This window comes from Rhinopithecus roxellana, chromosome 12, assembly GCF_007565055.1.
Source record: "Rhinopithecus roxellana isolate Shanxi Qingling chromosome 12, ASM756505v1, whole genome shotgun sequence".
NCBI classification, from domain to species: domain Eukaryota; kingdom Metazoa; phylum Chordata; class Mammalia; order Primates; family Cercopithecidae; genus Rhinopithecus; species Rhinopithecus roxellana.
This window is the reverse complement of record NC_044560.1, coordinates 91,617,001-91,639,834: the sequence shown is the minus strand read 5'-3', so window position 1 is coordinate 91,639,834 and position 22,834 is coordinate 91,617,001. Positions and strand designations below refer to the sequence as shown.

At 42.1% G+C, this 22,834-nt stretch overlaps 1 protein-coding gene across 8 annotated transcripts; it reads right to left on the bottom strand.

The window, feature by feature from the left end:
• Window positions 1-13,388: 13,388 nt before the first annotated feature.
• On the bottom strand, window positions 13,389-20,670 carry EXO5 (exonuclease 5). Of its 8 annotated transcripts, none has more exons than XM_030913002.1 (4): window positions 20,480-20,670; window positions 19,764-19,937; window positions 19,591-19,648; window positions 13,389-14,922 (listed from the first exon to the last, which is right to left on the bottom strand). In XM_030913002.1, exon 4 carries the CDS (start codon window positions 14,890-14,892, stop codon window positions 13,771-13,773), a length of 1,122 nt encoding a protein of 373 aa, XP_030768862.1. In that variant the 5' UTR covers window positions 14,893-14,922; window positions 19,591-19,648; window positions 19,764-19,937; window positions 20,480-20,670; the 3' UTR covers window positions 13,389-13,770. The 8 variants fall into 8 exon arrangements, with proteins under 8 accessions (XP_030768862.1, XP_030768864.1, XP_010352531.1 ...); XM_030913004.1 differs by having other exon boundaries at window positions 20,499-20,670; XM_010354229.2 differs by having other exon boundaries at window positions 20,511-20,670.
• Between the last annotated feature and the right edge of the window lie 2,164 nt (window positions 20,671-22,834).

Below are 22,834 nucleotides of genomic sequence, written 5' to 3'. Positions count from 1 at the left end.
GCTGGGCGCGGTGGCTCATGCCTGTAATCCCAGCACTTTGGGAGACTGAGGTGGGCAGATCACGTGAGGTCAGGAGTTGGAGACCAGCTTGGCCAACATGGTGAAAACCTGTCTCTACTAAAAATAAAAAAATTAGCCGGGCATAGTGGCAGACGCCTGTAATCCCAGCTACTCGGCAGGGTGAGGTGGGAGAATCGCTTGAACCCGGGACGCAGAGGTTGCAGTGAGCCAAGATCACACCACTGCACTCAAGCCTGGGCGACAGAGCGAGACTCTGTCTCAAATAAATAAATTAATTAATAAAATAAAAGATTCAGTAGAGGCGGGAAATACACAATTCAGGATAGACAGGCTAGTTACATGGAGGAAAGTCCTTGAGGAGAGAAGGGATGGAATACAGTACACAATCACAGGGATCGTTCTAAGTAAGAGTATGGATAATTTATCTCCATTGAAATAAAAGGGGAGGCAGAGTTTATAAGTACAGATGCAAACAGGTGGACAAATATGGTGGTAGAAGAAAGAGGATGCCCTGTTCTGAGTGCTTCTATTTTCCCAGTGAAATAGGAAGCTGAAATGAAGATGGGGGAAAGTATTGTAGGCTTGACAGAAAAGATGAATACTGTATTATGATGATTTTGATACATGGTTTTTTCATATTTTAACATCTGTGAGATTGCTATCTTACAAGTGATGGCATTCCATAATCAGGAGCATTGTTTTTTATTAGTACATAAAATAATACAACTTATAATCAATGGCATCTGAGATTCGATAAAGTGTTATTTACTGAATATGAGCAAGTGTGTAGATTAAGGAAATGTAGTACTATTGCCTGGCACCATTAAGAGCCGGCTTGGTATGAGTACCCATTGACTTTACTGGCATTTTCTATACCATAAACACATCTCTCTCTCTCTCTCTCTCTCTCTCTCTCAATCTGTGTGTGTGTGTGTGTCTTCCTTCCCCTCCCCTCCCCTCTCTTCTCCTCTCCTCTCGCCTTCTCTCTCAACAGAAAGGACATACATTAAAGACATGGGTAGTAGAATAAATTCATTACATCTTAATATCTAAAGTATTTTGGACCAAATTACTTCTGTATTTTTTATCAGGCCTCTGAGCCCAAGCTAAGCCATCATATCCCTAGTGACCTGCACGTATACATCCAGATGGCCTGAAGCAACTGAAGATCCACAGAAAAAGGGAAAATAGCCTGAATTGATGACATTCCACCATTGTGATTTATTTCTGCCCCAACCTAACTGATCAATGTACTTTATAATCTCCCCCACCCTTAGGAAGGTTCTTTATAGTCTCCCCCACCCTTAAGAAGGTTCTTTGTAATTCTGACCACCCTTGAGAATGTACTTTGTGAGATCCGCCCCCTGCCCCCAAAACATTGCTCTTAACTCCACCGCCTATCCCAAAACCTATAAGAACTAATGATAATCCCACCACCCTTTGCTGAATCTCTTTTCGGACTCAGCCCGCCTGCACCCAGGTGAAATAAACAGCCATGTTGCTCACACAAAGCCTGTTTGGTGATCTCTTCACATGGACACGTGAGACATTTTTATTAGAAACAGTATGTATTTTGTGCAACCCAAAAATTAGGCATTTAATTTTACAAAACACATTTCATTATGGTAATTCTAAACTACACAATAGTAGATAGTGATGAACTTCCATGTATCCATCCCCCAACTCCAGTAATTATCAACTCAGGGCCAATTCTGTTTCCTCTCTATCCCCAACCCCATTGCATAGTATTTTGAAGCAAATCCCAGAACATATAATTTCATCAATAAAAATAAAGACTTTAAAAACCGTTTTATTAACACATCTAAAATATTAACAACATTTCCTTAACATCATCAAACATTGAGTCATTGCTCAAATTATCAATTTTCTCATAAATGCAATTTCTTTTAGAGTTTTAAAAAATTAAGTACAAATGCTGGGCACAGTGGCTCATGCCTGTAACCACAGCACCTTGGGAGGCTGAAGAAGAGGGAGGATTGCTTGAGGCCAAGAGTTTGAGGCTGCAGTCAGCTATGATCACACCACAATGTTAGAGGTTGTAGAAAAGGGACACTCTATCATTCCTTTGTCATTTAGCAGCTGGATTATTTCTATAAAGAGGAGCTTCACATCATGTACTATGTAGTCATTCAGGTATACAGTTCACATAGGAATGTCAGGAAAAAAGAATTTATTTACCAGTCTTCAATTTAACAATTCCCAATTATCTTCTAAACATGACCATTTTGAGCATCATTATGAACTCATAAACATGTTTGATGTGCTTCAATCTATTGCTGTTGTTATCCCTACCAATACTCAAATTGTCACATCTTTGGCCATTGGGAGCCTCTTTAAGTTGGCTCTTGAGAGTCTTCTTTTGGAGTGATCCTATTAGTCTTCAATAGCTTGTTATCTATATGACAAGGTGCTTCAGGTTTCTCTTGTTCATTTCCTGATCCAGACCTTAAATCAGCCATTTCTCCAAGGAACCTGGCTCTTTTTAATGGGAGATGGTATTTCAAGACCTTGATCAGGCATCTGGTGGTGTTCACTGCTCCTGGGTTGGTTAGACATTGACTTTGAATTTTTGAATTTCTGACATACTAGTGGCTAACAGTGTGGGCTGCAGAGATAGACCGCCTGGATTTGAATCAGTGCACTACCTCTTATGCAACACTGGGTCAGTTTATAAATTGATCTGTGCCTCAGTTTCCTCAAATGTAAAATGAGAACAATAACAGTATCTAAATTTGTAGGACCCTTGTGAGGTTTGTAAAAATTGACATATAATAACTGTACATATTTATGGGGTACACAGTGATATTTTGACATATAGTGTATATGTATAGTGCATGTGTATACATATGCATAGTGTGTATGTATAATGTATAGCGTTCAGGGTAATTAACACATACATCATCTCAAATATTTATCATCTCTTTGTGTTGGGAATATTCAATACCCTTCTTCCAGCCATCTGAAACTATATTAACTATAGTCATCCTACAGTGGTATAGAACATGATAATTTATTCCTGCTATCTAGCTGTAATTTTCTATCCTTTAACAAGTATCTTCCTATTCCCTCCTTCCCCAAATTCTTCCTACCCCTTAGTATCCTCCTTTCTCCTTTTTACTTCTATAAGATCAACTTTTTAAAGCTTCTGCATGTGAGAACATGCATTGTTTAACCTTCTTTTCTTGGCTTATTTCACATAACATAATGTCCCCCAGTTACATAAGTGTTGCTGAGAATGACAGGATTTGATTATATTAGATTTGATTTTTTTGAGAGGGAGTCTCACTCTGCCGCCAGGCTGGAGTGCAGTGGCGTGATCTCGGCTCACTGCAACCTCCGCCTCACAGGTTCAAGCGATTCTCCTGCCTCAGTCTCCTGAGTAGCTGGGACTACAGGTGTGTGCCACCACGCTCAGCTAATTTTTGTATTTTTAGTAGAGACGGGGTTTCACCATGTTGGCCAGGATGGTCTCGATCTCTTGACCTTGTGATCCACCCACCTCGGTCTTCCAAAGTGCTGGGATTATAGGCATGAGCTACTGCGCCCGGCCGATTTTATTCTTTTTTTCTGGCTAAATAGTATTCCATTGTGCATATACGCCACATTTTCTTCATCCATTCATCGTTGTTAGACACCTAGATTGATTCCATATCTTGGCTATTGTGAATAGTGATGCAATAAATATGGGGATGCAGGTATTTCTTTGCTATGCTTATTTCCTTTTATTTGGATAAGTGCCCCAGTGAGATCGCTGGATCACATAATTCTATTTGCAGTTCTTAAAGAAACCTCCATACTGTTCTCCACAGTGTTTGTACTAATTTGCATTCCCACCAACAGTGTAAAAGTTCCGTTTTGTCCACATCCTCATGGGCATTTCTTATTTTTTTCTTTTTGATAATAGCCATCCTGAGGTGAGATGATACTTCATTGCAGTTTTGATCTGCATTTCCCTTGATTAAGTGATGTCTGACATTTTTCATATATTTTTTGGTCATTTGTATGTCTTGAGAAATACCCAGATCTTTTTCCCACTTTTAATTGCATTGTTCATTTTTTTTTTTTTTGCTGTTGAGACATCTGAGTTCCTTGTATACGCTGGATATGAATTCTTTGTTGAATGAATAGTTTGCAAATATTTTATCCCATTCTGCAGGTTGTCTTTTCATTCCGTTGTTTCCTTTGCTGTGCAGAAGCTTTTTAGTTTGATATAATACCATTTGTTTAGTTTTTGTTGTCTGCGCTTCTGAGGTCTTATTCATAAAATATTTCCCTAGACCAATATTCTGAAACATTTCCTCTACTTTTTCTTCTGGTAGTTTTATAGTTTCAGGTCCTATATTTAGGTCTTTAGTCCATTTTGAGTTGATTTTTTTATAGGGTGAAAGATGAGACTCCAGTTTCGTTCTTCGACATACTGATACCATTTTCTCAGCAGCATTTGTTGAAGAGACTGCTCTGTCCCCAAAAAGTATTCTTGGCACGTTTGTCAAAAATTAGTTGGCTGTAGATATGTGATTAATTCCTGGTTTCTCTATTCTGTTGCATTGATTTAGGTGTCTGTTTTTATGCCAGTACAAGGCTGTTTTGGTTACTACAGCTTTGTACTATATTGTGAAGTTAGGTAGTGTGATCCCTCTGGCTTTGTTCTTTCTGCTCAGGATTGCTTTGGCTATTTGGGGTCTTGTGTGTCTCCCTACAAATTTTAAGACATTTTTCTATTTCTGTGAAGGTTGTCATTGATGTTCTGATAGGGATTGCACTGAATCTGTAGATTGCCTTAGGTAGTACGGTCATTTTACAGTATTAATTCTGATCCATGAGCATGTAATGTCTTTCCATTCATTTGAATCCTCTTCAATTTATTTCATCAGTATTTTGTAGTTTTCCTCATGATGTCTTTCACTTCCTCAAATTTATTCCTCAATATTTAAATATTTTTGGTAGCAATTTAAATGGGATTTCCTTCTTGACTTCCTTTTTGGCTAGTTTGTTGTTCATATATAGAAATGCTACTAATTGTTGTATTCCTATTCCTAATTTGTTGACTGCTTTATTTATTATGGAAGGGTGCTAAATTTTGTCAAATGCTTTTTCCTGCATCAATTGACATAACTGCACGCTTTCCTCCTTTCATTTGTTAGATGGTATATAATATTGATTTTCCAATATTAAACCACTCTTGCATCCCAGGAATAAATCCCACTTGATCATGGTGTATATTCCTTTAATGTGCTGCTGAATTTGGTTTGCTAGTAGTTTGTTGAGGATTTTTGCATCAATATTCCTAAGAGATATTGGTCTGTTGTTTTTTTCCTGTAGCGTTTTTGTCCGGCTTCGATGTCAGGTTAAGGCTGGCCTCATAGGATGAGTCGAAAGTGTTACCTTATCTTGGCCGGGCACGGTGGCTCACACCTGTAATCCCAGCATTTTGGGAGGCCGAGGCGGGCGGAACACGAGGTCAGGAGATCAAAACCATCTTGTCTAACACGGTGAAACCCTGTCTCTACTGAAAATACAAACAATTAGCCGGGCGTGGTGGTGGGCACCTGTAGTCCCAGCTACTTGGGGGGCTGAGGCAGGAGAATGGCGTGAACCAGGGAGGCAGAGCTTGCAGAGAGCCGAGATCGCACCACTGTACCCAGCAAAGACTCTGTCTCAAAAAAAAAAAAAAAAAAAAAAAAAAAAAAGGGTTACCTTATCTTCAATTTTTTGCAAGAGTTTGAGAACTGGTATTGCTTCTTCTTTAAATGTGTGGTAGAATTAACTAGTGAAGCCATCAGGTCTTGGGCTTTTGTCAAAGATTTTTGATTTCTGACTCAATCTCATTATTAGTTAATAGCACAGGACAATTTTCTGGGTGGCCTTGGAGCAACCTAGTTCTCTCCTCTTTCTCACTCATTCTTATTTCTTAAGAATAAGTGTAGCCGCAAGGCAAGGTGGCTCACACCTGTAATCCCAACAGTTTGGAAGGCCGAGGCAGATGGATCACCTGAGGTCAGGAGTTCAAGACCAGCCTGGCCAACACAGTGAAACTCCATCTCTACAAATATATAAAAATTAGCCAGACATCATGGCGGGTGCCTATAATCCCAGCTACTCAGGAGGTTGAGGTGGGAGAATCACTTGAACCCAGGAGGGAGAAGTTGCAGTGAGGCAAGATCGTGCCATTGCACTCCAGCCTGGGTGACAGACTGAGACTCCATCTCAGAAAAAAAAAAAAAAAATTAAGTGTGGAATATGCTGGGAATGCAACATTCCAAGATAAAGGAGATGGGTGGAAGAGCCCAGGCTCTCTTCCTGTCCCCCATAGAAACAGGATGCCCTTTAACACTTTAGCCCACTCTGTCATGTTGTTCCCATAGTTCCCATGGTATAAAACCCAGAGGAGCCAGGCACGGTGGCTCATGCCTGTAATCCCAGTACTTTGGGAGGCCGAGGGGGGCAGATCACTTGAGGTCAGGAGTTCGAGACCAGCCTGACCAACACGGTGAAACCCCGTCTCTACTAAAAATACAAAAATTAGCCAGGTGTCATGGCGGGTGCTTGTAATCCCAGGTGCTCGGGAGGCTGAGGCATGAAAATCACTTGAACCCAGCAGGCAGAGGTTGCAGTGACCCGAGATTGCACCACTGGACTCCAGCCTAGGAGACAGAGAGAGACCGTGTCTCAAAAATAAATAAAAAATAAAACCCAGGGAGTGGGCAGCTTTCTGGGGTCTCTCAGGTGCAGTGCACATGGGACATGACACACAGGCCTCCACCCACCCTGGGTAGCTTTCCTGAGTCTTTCAGATGGCTTGTCCTGAATCCTAGGCTTGTTGTCTCTTGATGTCTAACTGTAAGTAACAAATTCACTGCATTTAACTTGCTCTGTGTGTGTTCCATCTAACCAGACTTGTGAAAGTAACCAAGATGCAATGAAATGGCTTTGACATATAGGTCTATCCAGATTTTCCCTTTCTTCATGATTTAGTCCTAGTCTTAGCATGTTTATGTTGCTAGTATTTTGTCCATTTCATTTAGTTTATCCAATTTGTTGGCATACACTTATGCAAGTATTTGGTTGAAGAACCAACTTTTTGTTTCATTGATTTTCTCTATTTTCTATTCATTATTTTGTTTATCTCTGCTCTCATTTTCATTATTTCCTTCCTTCTGATAACTTTGGGTTGAGTATTTATTTGGGAGATGGGGTCTCACTCTGTCGATTAGGTGGAGTGCAGTGGCATGATCATAGCTCACTGTCTGCAACTCCTGGGCTCAAGTGATCCTCCTGCCTCAGCCACCTGAGTAGCTAGGACTATAGGCATAAACCACCATGCCTGGTTAATTTTTGAATTTTTTGTAGAGACAGGGTCTTGCTTGGTTGCCCAGGTGAGTTTTGAAATACTAGCTTCAAGTGATGCTCCTACCTTCACAATCTCAAAGTGGTAAGATTACAGGCGTGAGCCCCTGCACCTGGCCTCGTTCTTCTTTTTCTAGTTCCTTTAGTTGTAAAGTTAAGTTGTTGATTTTTTTTTTTTAAAGGTGGGTCTCACTCTGTCAACCAGGTGCTAGAGGGCAGTGGCATAATCATTGCTCACTACAGCCTCAAACTTCTGGGCTCAAGCAATCCTCCCCCTCAGCCTTCCTAGTAGCTAGGACGAGAGATGCCCACCACCACACCTATCTAATTTTTAAATTTTTGTACAGACAGCGTCTCATTATGTTTCCCAGGCTAGTTGTGAACTACTGGCCTCAAGTGATCCTCCTACCTTGGCCTCCCAAAGTTCTGGGATTATAGGCATGAGTCACTATGCTCAGCCTTGCAATTTCTTAAAATAAGACAACAATGAAGATTGTCCCATTGATTGACTCTTCCCTTCACAAAGATTTCTCAGGCCAGGCGCAGTGGCTCACGCCTGTTATCTCAGCACTTTGGGAGGCCAAGGTGGGTGGATCACCTGAGGTCAGGAGTTTGAGACACGCCTGGCCACAATGAGGAAACCCCATCTTTACTAAAAATACAAAATTAGCTGGGTGTGGTGCACATGCCTGTAATCCCAGCTGCTCAGGAGACTGAGGCAGGAGAATCGCTAGAACTGGGGACGCAGAGGTTGCAGTGAAGTGAGCTGTGACTGCACTCTAGCCTGGGCAACAGGAGCGAAACTCCATGTCAAAAAAAAAAAAAAAAAAAAAATTTCTCTGTAGCATGCAATATGCAGTGCCGTCTGATAGCACTTTACCCCCATAGAACTTTTTTCAAAATTTGAGTTGGTCTTCTCAAAACTTGCCAGTGCTTTATCAGCTCAGTTTGTGTAATACTGTAAATTCTTTGTTGCCATTTCAACAATATTCACAGCATCTTCACCAGAAGCAGATTCCATCTCAAGAAACCACTTTATTTGCTCATCCATAAGAAGCAACTCCTTATCTGTTCAAGTTTTATCATGAGACTATAGCAATTCAGTCACATCTTCAGGCTCCACTTCTAATTCTAGTTGTCTTGGTTGGAGGTTAAAATCTCAACACTCTTTTTTAAGAATGCTGTTTTTTAGTTCATTTTACCAAACATTTAAAGAAGAAGCAATACCAGTTCTTAAACTTTTGCAAAAATTGAAGATAAGGTAACACTTTTTTTTTCTTGAGACAGAGTCTCGCTCTGTCGCCCCGGTTGCAGTGCTTGGCTCACTGCAAGCCCCGCCTCCCAGGTTCACGCCATTCTTCTGCCTCAGCCTCCCAATTAGCTGGGATTACAGGAGCCCACCACCACGCCTGGCTAACTTTTTGTATTTTTAGTAGAGATGGGGTTTCACCGTGTTAGCCAGGATGGTCTCAATCTCCTGACCTCGTGATCCACCCCCCTCGGCCTCCCAAAGTGCTGGGATTACAGGCGAGTCACAAAATATCAACATTCTTAATGGCATCTAAAATGACGACTCCTTTTCAGGGTTTCAATTTACTTTGCCCAAATCCATCAGAGGAATCTCTATCTATGGCAGCTACAGCCTTATGAAATGTATTTCTTAAATAACAACACTTGAAATTAAAAATGACTCCTTGATCCATGGGCTGCAGAGTGGATGTTGTGTTAGAAGGCATGAAAACACTAATCTCCTTATGTATCTCCATCAGAACTCTTGGATGAATGGATATACTATCAATGAGCAGTAAGTTTGAAAGGAATCTTTTTTTCTGAGCAGTTCTCAACAGTGGACTTAAAATAGTCAGTCATCCATGCTGTAAACAGATGTGCTGTCATCCAGTGTATTAGTCAGGGTTCTCCAGAGGGACAGAACAGGATAGATGTACATATGAAGGGGAGTTTATGAAGGAGTATTGACGATCAAAAGGTAAAGTCCCAAGATAGGCCGTCTGCAAGCTGAGGAAGCCAGTCCGAGTCCCAAAACCTCAGAACCACCATGCCCCACTAATTTTTGTATTTTTAGTAGAGACACGGTTTTGCCATGTTGACCAGGCTGGTCTTGAACTCCTGACCTCAAGCAACCCACCCACCTTGGCCTCCCAAAGCACTGGGATTACAGGAGTGAGCCACCATGCCCGGCCAAAAACTAGACATTTTAATCTAATGTGGTAACTCTGGATATCAGATTTTCCCCATTCCTCAGGGTTTCTATTTTATTTCATTGTTTAGGCTGTGTCTGTCCCAAGAATCTGCATGAAATATAAACTTTTCTACTCAGGCCTTTTTTAATTCTGCACCTCCCCTCAGCATACATGGTGATTTTCTAGTTTCCCCATATATGCAGTTGCTTTTGAATGTCCTAGTCTTCAATGTCTTGCTCCCAAAGGGGGTTAAAAGAAAAATGAAGGAGGAAAAACTCAAGCTGTATGCAAACTGCTCCAGAAATATGTGCACAGCTGTAGCCATAGGACTGAGGGGTGAGGAACTGGTAGTTACTACTGTCCTAAGAGTTGAAATTGACCAAAATTAACTACAATTTATCATCTTCCCCGGAAGTTGCAAAATTTCAATAGACTCCAGATTCCAAAATAGTTACATCAGATAGATTCTGCCAATGCAGCTGCTGTCTAGGCTGGGAGACAGATTTCTGGTGCTTTCTACACTGCCATTTTCTCCAAATCCTCTCTCCATTCTCCCTTTTCTTGCAGTCATAGAATTTAGTTTTGGTCAGGGCATATGCTTGCTGAGAATAAAAACTACACATCCCAACCTTTCTTGCAGTTAGCTATGACGAGGTGGCCAAATTTTGGCCAGTGGGCTCTAAGTGAAAGTAGTAGTACACATTTTTAAAGTGTCCTTAAAGGGGTGCCTTTCTGCTATTCCAACTTTATGCTGAATGTGTAATGGGTGACTGGATTTTGGCCAGCCATTTTGGACTATGAAGAAGATACACATTTATGTCAGAGAAACAAGAGGGAAGGAATCTGGGCTCTTGACATCATAGGGTGCCACACCAGTCCTGGACTAACTATAGTTAGGCTTCTTTTAAGTGAGAAATACACTTCTATTTTGTTTAACCACTATTGTTTTGGTGATTTCTATTATAAACAATTGATCCTAATCCCAATTAAGGTATTCAACTCATTTCCTGGCCCAGAAAACAATTTTTTAAAAATCAAGAAATAGCTTTGTTGTGACATCTCTTTTATCCACTCACTAAACAAACATCCACCAGGGCTGTAATTTGGAGTTCAGACATGTTAGGCAGAATTCATAAGGGAGAGATGACATTATTAGACATGCGAAGGCTGAAACAGGAAGGTATTTGTTATAGAAAACAGCATCAGTGATTGTCTTAGTCATTCGAGATGCTGTAACAAAACACCACAAACTGAGTGGCTTATAAACAACAAAAATGTATTTCTCATAGTCTTGGGGGCACCTTCTCACTGTGTCCTCACATCATGGAAAGACTGAAGAGTTCCCTCAGAACTCTTTTATAAGGGCACCAATCCCATTCATGAGGGCTGTTCTCTCATTACCTAATCACCTCCCAAAGGCCCACCTCTTAATACTACCATATTGAGGGTTTGGATTTCAACATACTAATTTGAGGGAGCACAAACATTCATAAGCAGTGATCCTGGGGTGGTCCCAACTAAAGATGTCTCAACTTATGAGAAACCCTAAGGTTATAACCAGAAGATGTTAACTTAAAATAAGGATTTGAAGTCTCAAAGAATTACTGAATTCTCAATAATATCAGTATCTGAAAACAAATTTTCTTTTTCCTTTTTGAGACAGTTTTACTCTGTTGCCCAGGCTGGAGTACAGTGGTGTGATCTGGGCTCACTGCAACTTCTGCCTTCTGGGTTCAAGTGATTCTCCTGCCTCAGCCTCCTGAGTAGCTTGGATTACAGGTGTGCACCACCACACCCAGCTAATTTTTGTATTTTTAGTAGAGATGGGGTTTCACCATGTTGGCCAGGCTGGTCTTCAACTCCTGACCTCAGGTGATTCACCCACCTCAGCCTCCCAAAGTGCTGGGATTACAGGCGAGCCACTGCGCCTGTCCCTTTTTCCTGTTCTTAAAACTTCTGGTATAACTAAGATGATGCTATAGAACTTGAGCAAGTTCTTTTCTTGAAGACTATTAGCTTAATACTGTTTATCCCACAAGGTACAGCTTACTATGCTCCCAATTTAACTCTAAACTTACTAGGGCCTATAATAACATACAGTCCAGGAGGTTCAACAAGAAAACTTTTATAGCATAATGATTAAGAACATAAGCACTGCAGTCAGACATATCTAGGCTGGAGTCTACCACTTTCAAAAAGTGGAATCCTGGAAACTTTTTTAAAATTTTTTTATTTTTTTGCAGTAGCATGATCATAGCTCACTGTAACCTTGAATTCTTGGGTTCAAGTGATCCTCCTGCCTCAGCCTACCAAGTAGCTAGGACTACAGGCATGTACCACCATGCCTGGATTTTTTTTTTTTTTTTGAGATGGGGTCTTGCTATGTTGCCCAGGCTGGTCTTTAACTTCTGTCCTCAAGTGATCTTCATACCTTGCCCTCCCAAAGTACTAAGATTACAGGTGTGAGCTACTACACCCAGCTAGGAAAATTATATAACCCTTCTAGGTCTCAGTTCCCTCGCTGGAGATAATGGATACAGATTTAATTACAATGTGCTTAGTACAGTGCCTGGCCATAACAGTCACTCAGTAAAAAGTCATCATAAGATTTCAGGGTCCATAAGAAGAGTATGTGTAGTTAAGAAGGGCCTCCAGAGACAACCTACCTTATCTTCTACAGATGTCCAGGATTTACCAGCTCATGTATAGCATGGAATCATACAACATTCACCATGTTGTTGGCTCTTAACGTTCCAGTTAATACAGAAACTCTACCCCTGCCAATTGCCCTCCCCATGCAGTGACTTCTGCAAATTCTCCAGTAGTGTCGCCACAAACAAGTCCTTATCTTCCAGGTGACATCTGTATCATTCCTTCCTCCAGCTTCTTTGATGATGTTTGTAGTTAAGAGCTCCACTGCCTTCTAAGATGCATTGGGATTCCTCTCCACTACCTTTACATTTTCCTTTAAATGTTATTTTTCACCTTATAAAAAGGGTATCATGCTATATGTAATTTTTAGGACTTTTTTCACCTAATGTTGTGCTGCTAATATTCATCCATATTGTTTTATGTCACTGTAGCTCATTTGTTTTGGCTACTGTACATTATCCACTCTTCTGATTATGGGCACCTGGGTAGCTTCTAGGCTTCTGCTATTGTGAAACTGCCACAAAGTATATTCATGTTCACATTTTCTATTGTACATGTATGTTTCTTACAGCATATACCCAGGAATGCTACTGCTGGACTGTAATATGTGAATGTTACATGTTACTTCATGTATTATTATTATTAAAGACAGAGTCTCACTCTGTTGCCCAGGCTGGAGTGCAGCGGTGTGATCTCAGCTCACTGTAACTTCTGCCTACCCGGTTCAAGCTATTCTCCTGTCTCAGCCTCCCAAGTAGCTGGGACTACAGGTGCACACCACCACCCCTGGCTAATTTTTGTATTTTTAGTAGAGATGGGCTTTCACCATATTGGTCAGGCTGGTCTTGAACTCCTGACCTCAGGTGATCCATCTACCTCAGCTTCCCAAAGTGCTGGGATTACAGGCATGTGCCACTGCACCCAGCCATGTAGTAGGTTTTTCATATCTAATATTTTCACTTTTTATGACTTCCTGTTTCTACTTCATCTTTCCTTGTCTCTTTGAGAATATTTATTACGTTTATGTTTTGGTCTGTTCATTCTGATTCAAAAATATGTTTATGTATGTATTTAAAGGCTTGGAATAACATGTACACAACTATGTATGGTGGCCATCTTTGAAGGACTGCAATTATGAAAAAATCATCAGTTCAACTGTCCCGGACAGCATTTCATTGTATTATGTAACTGTAGAAAGCCTTGATCAAGATAAAAATAGGGATGACTTATCAGAAACTGAAGAATTTTCTTAAGAAAGCAATGTTTACTGAAGGATACCTTCATTCCAGCCATGATGAGCATCTGTCTTCTTAGGCAACCATGGTGAAGCTCCAGGGTAGTATAACCCATCTCTCCCACTCATCCCTGAGCCTTGGTCCTGGACTGAATGTGGTTAGAGGTTGTGGAAATAAAAAAAGAAACAAAATAAGAACACTGTCCATAAAAGCCAAACTCAGAGACTGGGCCTCTTATGCTTAGGTACAACAGGAGCAGGAAGGATCGACATTCTTGAAAGCATACCTTCTATTCATTTGGCTTTTTTGGCTTGGGGCCTCAGTGTAGAGCTGAGTACTCCACTGCCCTTTCTCCACTCACAAATGTCTGCATATGCACATGTCCGGCACTTCCAAGCCTCCTCCACATCGACTCCCTGGGGCTCTCGGTGGCCCATCCAGTAGGCCATATAATGCTGCACCTTGGCTCTCACCTCCTTCTCTTCAAAGGCTACAATCTCAGTACCCAGCACTGTGGCAGTCTCTTGGTGGATATACTCAATCTTCAAGATATCAATAACTGGAAGGTCTGACAGTGTTAGAGACAAGAAGACCAGTTCCATGAGGTCACCCAAAGATTTCACAGAGAAACCTCCTTTCTGGGCATGCCTCAGCACTGATAGCCCGAGTGGCTTTTCTGGACACAACTTCGTGTGGTGGATTAAGCTAGCAGGGGTCACTTTTCCTTGTACCATGGCATCAAAGATGTATTTGTATAGGCTGACTTGAAAACAGTCTTTCTTTTTCTGAGCTTCCAGAGGGAGCATAGGGCGCCTGCGTGTCTTGAGTTCCACCAGTTCCAGTTCCCCCTTGGCTGTATAGTGTAGCTCATCAATTACTCCAACAAGAAGTACACCCTCCACTTCCCCAAACACAGGAAACTCTCTGATATGCCCTTCTGACTGCAGGGTAGGAATCATCAAAAGTATATTCAGAAACTTAATTGCCCAAGCATCTTCTTTAGTGGTGACTGGGACAGTCACAAGATCATGAAGTTCTAGTTCTCTAGCTAGGTGTATGCTGGCACCAGTGTCCAAAACAGCTGCCTTCTCAGGTGCCAAAAAACCAGGAAGCTCCTTCCCATATGCTGTTTGCAGTTCACACCAGTTCTGAGTAGCCAGGTCAGTGACATACAGATATTTAAGGTGGAATCTCTCCATGGGTGATAAGATATCCAATCCTCTTTTCCAGTTTTGTAAGTTTATGGGTTTGTCATCCTTCCCAAGGGATTCAGAAGATGGGCCAGGCATGTTAACTAAAGCATGTGACTCTTGGGCATCTTCTAGGTCCAGAAACTCCAGGAATTCTGAGTCACTCAAGTCTGAGAACCCGGAGGCTTCTGCTGACACCGTCTCCTCTTCTCTTGTCTCTGCCATGGCACAGCTCTGGATTGGGCTAGAAGGGCCCTGCATAACATGTTAAAGAAATGCATTGTTCAAATAAAAACTAAAGCACTTTCAAATTTCAGTAAGATAAAAACAAAATCATGACAAATTATTTACTTACATTCTTTAAAAAAGCCAGTTTATTTATGACCAATTAGTAATGCCATAGAGTTGTAGTACAGATATGTATTGCAATAGGGTTCCTTATATAATCCATATATATCACTTGGCAGAATTTTTCTTTCTTTTTTTTTTTTTTTTGAGATGGAGTCTCACTCTGTCATCCAGGCTGGAGTGCAGTGGCGTGATCTCGGCTCACTGCAAGCTCCGCCTCCCGGGTTCACACCATTCTCCTGCTTCAGCCTCCTGGGTGGCTGGGACTATAGGCGCCTGCCACCATGCCTGGCTAATTTTTTGTATTTTTAGTAGAGACAGGGTTTCACCGTGTTAACCAGGATGGTCTCAATCTCCTGATCTCATGATCCACCCACCGCAGCCTCCCAAAGTGCTGGGATTACAAGTGTGAGCCACCACAGAATTTTTAAAGGGGAAAAATAGTTTTATTCCTGGATCTTCCACTAACATACTATGTGTAACTTTAAGCAAACCACGTTTCTTGGTCTCAGTTTCTTCAGATTTAAAAAGAGATTTGAGGCTGGGCAGGTGGCTCACACCTGTAATCCCAGCACTTTGGAAGGCCGAGGCAGGCAGATCACTTGAGGTCAGGAGTTCAAGACCAGCCTGGCTAACATGGTGAAACCCCATCTCTACTAAAAATACAAAAATTAGCTGGGTATGGTGCCACACACCTGTATTCCTAGTTACTCGGGAGGCTGAGGCAGGAGAATTGCTTGAACAGGGAGATGGAGGTTGCAGTGAGCTGTGACTGCGCCACTGCACTCCAGCCTAGGTGACAGAGCAAGACTGTCTCAAGAAAAAGAAAAAAAAAAAAAGGAGATTTGAGGTTTGCCTTTTCTGCTTCAAAATTCTATTAACTTGAAAGAGTATTTCATTATTTTAAGTGAATATACATCTTTGTAGGAACAGTGTTTGAGAAGTTTACCAAGGGCCACCTTCTACAATTCCCTTGATACAAAGTCCTTGATGAGGAAAATGAACTTCAACTACAAACTGTTCCTTGAGAGAAAGTAGCTCTGCAATAACTGTTTTTAAATGCAGTTCAAGGAACCTAGTATGGCAAAATTCAAAGATCAACTACAGATAAATACAAATAAATATAGTCTGATACAAATTAATGCATGAAATAATAAGAGGATGTTACAGCAACACATGGAAATTAGTAGCTTGACTTCATAAATTATCCTCTTAATATTATAGAAATTGGGGCTGGGCGTGGTGGCTCACGCCTGTAATCCCAGCACTTTGGGAGGCTGAGGCGGGCGGATCACGAGGTCAGGAGATCGAGATCATCCTGGCTAACACGGTGAAACCCCGTCTCTATTTAAAAAATACAAAAAAATTAGCCAGGCATGGTGGCGGGTGCCTGTAGACCTAGCTACTCGGGAGGCTGAGGCAGGAGAATGGCGTGAACTGGGGAGGCGGAGCTTGCAGTGAGCCAAGATCACGCCACTGCATTCCAGCCTGGTTGACAGAGCAAGACTCTATCTCAAAAAAAAAAAAAAAAAAAAAAATATATATATATATATATATATATATATATGATAGAAATTGGTGTCTGTCACTAAACTGGAGTTTCCCATTAAGTTTATTTTCTCCCTCCACAAGAAACTAGCTTATAATGGGGAAAAAATCTGCCTATTAGAGATTAAAAACTCAAAATTTACTGCTATAACAGAGAGTATTTATTGTGCGGTTAATTATTGTGTGACAGACACTGAGCCAAGTGTTTTACATCCAATATCTCACTACCCTACTGTGGGATGGGTACTGTACTCTTTTTTTCTTTCAACTTCTTACTATAAAGATTTTCAAGGCCGGGTACAAATCCCAGCACTTTGGGAGGCCGAGGCAGGTGGATCACCTGGGGTCGGGAGTTTGAGACCAGCCTGGCCAACATGGTGAAACCTCATCTCTACTAAAAATATAAAAAATTAGCCGGGTGTGATGGCGGGTACCTGTAATCCCAGCTACTCAGGAGGCTGAGGCAGGAAAATTGCTTGGACCTAGGAGGCAGAGGTTACAGTGAGCTGAGATAGCACTGCACTCCAGCCTGGGTGGCAGAGTGAAGACTCCGTCTCAAAAAATAAAAAAATGAAAAAAGATTTTCAAACATACAGAGAAGCAGAAAGAATAGAACAATGAACACCCACGTCCACACCATGTAGATGAACAACTGCTGACATTTTGCTGTATTTGCTTCTTGTGTGTGTACTTTTTTGTTTTGGCTGACCTATTTTAAAGTAAATTACAGACATCATAACACTTTAAAATCTAAATGTTTCAGCATACATTTCCAAATGGCATTCTCCTTCATAACCACAATATTGTCTTCCAAATGACATTCTCCTCATAACTACATTATCACATCTAACAAAATTAGTAATTCCTTAACATTCCAGTTCATATTTGAATTTCCCCAACCTTCCTCAAAATGTCCCAGATAGCTTTTCTTTAATCCAGAAAACAAAGATCACACATTATGTTTGATTGTTTTGTCTTTCAAGTATTTTTTAATCTTAAGAAACAGGTGGCCGGGCGCAGTGGTTCACGCCTGTAATCCCTGCACTTTGGGAGGCCAAGGCGGGCGGATCACGAGGTCAGGAGATCGAGACCATCCTGGCTAACACGGTGAAACCCCATCTCTACTGAAAGTACAAAAAATTAGCCGGGCGTGGCGGCAGGCACCTATAGTTCCAGCTACTCAGGAGGCTGAGGTAGGAGAATGGCGTGAACCTAGGAGGCTGAGCTTGCAGTGAGCTGAGATCATGCCATTGCACTCTAGCCTGGGCAACAGAGCGAGACTCCGTCTCAAAAAAAAAAAAAAAAAAGAAACTAGGCAAATTATGAAGATACTCCTGCATAGAGAGTAAACAAAACAAGATACAACCAGTCCACTAGTGTTTGACTTTGAGTGCCAGGAAAATAAATAATTTGACATAGAATTTAAGCTGATAGAGATATAGCTATGAACCAAATGTCTCCCTCTGGTTATTCTAATAAGCAGCGAAATAAGTTGAACACACCAACTCCTATGTCAAAGCGTTAAGAAGTGATGCCCTGAAAACGTCATTAATATCAATTGTGGTTGTGTTTAACTGATTTTTAAATAGTCTAAATGTCACTAATAAAAGAAAACATAGATAGAAGAAAAGTTATCTGCAATGAATACAAACAACACAATAGTAAGACTTTTGCTTATAGAGTATCCTATAAAGTTATTGCTTTACCGGATATTTCAATAGTAACAAAACACAGAAGCTGTACATTTGCACAAGTGTTATAAACCGTAAATGTGCTTTAAATAATTTCAAGAAACTATTTCAACTATGAAGTCTCTGAAAATTGCAAAGAATCTTTACCCTTCACTAAGAAACTAAAGTTAAAGCGCATTTGTAACATATATGCTATGAGGTTTTTGTGGGGTGTAAGGGGGAACTCCAAGTCCAAATCAATTAACCTTAAAATATTTTATTTCAAATATCTAGACCTGGCTGTCCAATATGGTAACCACTAGTAGCCACTAGCCATACGTGGCTACTTAAATTTAAATTAATTAAAATAAAATTCACTTCTCAGTTGCACTAGCCATATATTAAGTGCTCAGCAGGTACATCTGGCTGGTGGATACAGATAAGGCACAGATAGAGAACATTTCCCTGATCACAGAAAGCTCTATTGAACAGCACAGAGTTAGACTATTTTCTGTGTACACATTAACTCCCCAAAGAGAGAGTAAGCTCCTGAAATGTATGGAGTTCCTACTTGTTTTACATACAACATTGAGAACAGGTAGTTGTAAACAGGGAAGTGAAACGTCTTTTGGAGAAGATACAAAGCAGGGCATTCTCTGTGAAAGTATTCATCTATAAGAATAAAACGGTACACTAAGAATGGATGGATAACTGACACTCAGATGTGTGGCTGGGACTTTCCTACCCAGAAAAGAATCCAGAAGAGAGCATAATGCAGTGCATTGTGTCCCAAATTGTAGTTTGTATCTCTGACACGAGACGATTTTACATAGCGCATGGACTGACATTTTTAGATACACCTTAGAATAACTATACTGTTATAGGAGCAGCCATCAAATGGCTAATTTCACAGACATTGTTTCTTAGGACAAGTTTGATTTAACAAAAGTAAGTAAAAACATATAAGAATAATACAGGTAGTACACAGGTACGGCAAAATTGTTAGGTAGTAAGTGAATGGCATGCTGGGAAACAGCATAATGCCAAGAGTCTGAGAGTCCTCCTACAGATCTGGATTCTGAACCTAATCCTAAGTGGTTCGGTAGCATTTAGTAGTATGCTACTTGCCTTTTGAGTAAGCTTGGACAAGGTTCTAGTTTTCCTTAAGTTACTGACACATCTTTAAAATACCTACTAACCCTACTCAGCTATCCGACCATTGAGTGATAACATATAGTACACATATTGGCACTCGATAAAGATAGATCTTGTTTTTCCCAAGTAAGAGATGAGAGAGCGTATCGATTCCCCCTGACAAAGGAGATTAAACTTTAGAAGAGAAGAAACTCCTATTCACCTGTGACTTAGTTGATCTTCCTCCTCATAGGGAAGGCCAGAATGCTGAAATGACGAGGCTAGGGAAGAGAAAGAAGTTCTGAAAGACCAGGTCTGCATTAAAGAACCTAATTTAGCAACTTAGGTCCTTGCTATGGCAGAACCGTAGAACCGGAACTTCTGGTCCTTTCTTACCTGACCATTCCCATGTTGGGTGTTTTCTCCTCTCAGATTCACACTGCACAGACTGTTACCCACCCCAGATCCTAGTCTACATAACGCTCGCCTCTCTCCTGGGGCAAACTCTCTCCATGATTTCTTCGTTTCCCCCGTACTCTGGATGCAGTGACTTGAGCCAATCCCTGCTCCCTGAAAGTAAAAGGGTCAAACATAACCAAGGTCCCCGAGGAGCTCCGAGATCAGTTCCCTCTTCCAGCTCCATTCTCAACCCAACAGCTCAGGCACGAGACCTTACGACAGCGGCTCTTTCTCTCTCATGGGTTCCTGACTTCTGCGGAATTGCCAATGGCAACATCCTGACTTGTTCAGTGCAGCCCGGACTTGTGGGCTCCGCGGGCGTTTGCCTTCAGCGGAGATCTTTTCTCTGACCCTAAAGCACTGTCTCCCAGGGAGTGCTATGCATGCCCTAAAGTGTACTGCGCACTTCCTACAGTCCTGGCAGAGCCAGGAATGAGAGCAAGGAGTCGTCCACCTCGGGAAGGAGTCCCGGCCGACAGCACCGTGTTCCGAGGGCAAAGGTCCAGAACAGGAACCCGGCCTGCGAGGGGAGACGAGACTAGCCGCTTCCCGGGAGCCGCTCCCACCAAGGGAGGGGAACGCGGCGATCGCAGGGACAGAACCCTTGGCTCCGAAACGCAGCCTCCCACCCCATTCTCCGGCCTTCCCCTAACCTCGGATACTCCTCCGAACCTCGGACTCCACCTGGTTTCGCCGCGGCCTCGGAGCTGCTCCCGGACGCTCCCAGCGAGGAGACTGAAGAAGCCGGGCAGAGCGCGCTGCCGGAGCGCACTACACCGCCTGCCCCGCCACTTGCAAAAAAGCCGCCCAGAGCCCAGTCCCAGAGTGCCCCGCGGCTGCCCACGGACCGCCTTCCCAGAGGCCTTCGCGGCACCGCCTACCTGGCGAGCCTGCGGCTGGGGCGGAAATCTGTCTCTGTGGGCGGGGGAGGGTGATGCTTATGCGAGGACAGGTTTGGGGAGCTCGCTAAAGTCGCTAAAGTCAGTCCCTCTGTTTGCGCCGCTGTCTGTGAGTCTTTTAATTCCGGGCGCAGCTGACCTGTAAGCTCCCTCTCTGGCGAGGTCTCCCAGTTACCACCACGACAGTCCGAGCAAGGTCTGGGCCCGTCGCTGCCCCCAGTGAAGTGCCGCGTCTTCGCTTGGCCATCCGTGGATTCAGCATCCCCACCTTAGCACCTCCCGCCAGCTTTTCCAGTGAGAGCAAAACCACGAACTCACTTCTGAGAGATGCTGGCGCTTCCCTCATTAATATATATTTTTTTCTGTTTGCTTACTTTTAACCTTTTATTGATAAATATAACACAATTTTATTCTGAAATATAAAGCAAAGTGTAATTATTGTGAACAGACAAGTCATTAGAGCGAAAAAAGAATAGTGTCAGGTTTTTTGCCGATACACTTCCTGAGAAAACCACTAGCCCGACTTTTATGACACTTTGCTTTTCTTATTTATTTTTATTTATTTATTTATTTATTTATTTATTTATTTTTTATTTTTATTTTTTTTTACCAAAAGCAGATACTTGATTCTTTGCTTTTCTTTACGGTTTATCACTCATACTTGAAAACTGGATTTATGACAAAAGTGGCATCATACAGCCATGGAGAAAAGATGGTCTATTCAATGAAGGTTCTGACAATATGAAGGCCAGGCACGGTGGCTCACACCTGTAATCCCAGCACTTTGGGAGGCCGAGGCGGGAGGATCACGAGGTTAAGAGATCGAGACCATCCTGGCCAACATGGTAAAACCCTGTCTCTACTAAAAAGTACAAAATTGACCTGGGTGTGGTGGCACACACCTGTAGTCCCAGCTACTCGGGAGGCTGAGGCAGGAGAGTTGCTTGAACCAGGAGGCGGAGGTTGCAGTGAGCAGAGATCACACCACTGCACTCCAGCCTGGGCAACAGAGGGAGACTCTGTCTCAAAACAAAACAAAAAAACAAAACAAAACAGGACCTCTCTCATTTCATCACAAAAATCAATTCCAGTTGGATTAAGACCTAAATGTGAAATCCTAAACTATAAAGCCTTTAGAATATAATGTAGGAACATATCTTTGGACTTAGAAGAGGTAAATATTTTAAAACAAAAATAGAAAAACATTAAATTGGCCAGGCGTAGTGGCTCATGCCTGTAATACCAACACTTTGGGAGGCCCAGGTCGGTGGATCACTTGAGGTCAGGAGTTGAGACCAGCCTGGCCAACATGGTGAACTCCTGTCTCTACCAAAAATACAAAAAATTAGCCAACTATGATGGCAGATGCCTGTAATCCCAGCTACTCGGGAGGCTGAGGCAGGAGAATCGCTTGAACCCAGGAGGCGGAGGTTGCAGTGAGCTGAGATTGTGCCACTGCACTCCAGCCTGGGCAACAAGAGTGAAACTCCGTCTCAGAAACAAAAACAAAACAAAACCATCAGATCTTTTGAGATTTATTCACTATCACGAGAACAGCATAGGAAAGACCTGCCCCCAAGATTCAATTACCTCCTACCCCGTACCTCCCCATGATATGTGGGAATTATGGGAGCTACAGTTCAAGATGAGGTTTGGGTTGGGACACAACCAAACCATATCATTGAGGAAATGCTTTTTAATCCACTGAGATATGAGAAGGCATTTCTGGATTGAGGCTGCAAAAACTTTCTGCCTCTTCCCCAACATAACCTTTCTTACTTGAGATGTAAACTGAATGCCAGGAAAACCCCTCCCCAGCCCCTTCACACATGGACCACTCTTCAAATAGAGTTTGAGGGGCAATGACACTGGGTAGAGTGAAGCAGAAGAGATTTAGAAACAGTCATGGAATTTGTGGGGAAAATAAATATCCAAAACATAGTACCATACTCCCCAAAACTTTCAGCTTAAAGACTGTGGGTCTCAAAACTGAGAAAAGAATGCCCTTTCCCTCAAAAGGCTATCCTAGGAAGTCTGAGTCCTTAAGGCCCACCTGTATGCAAAAGTCATTGATTTGGTTCTTCTACCTCCAGGTCTGTAACCATCAAA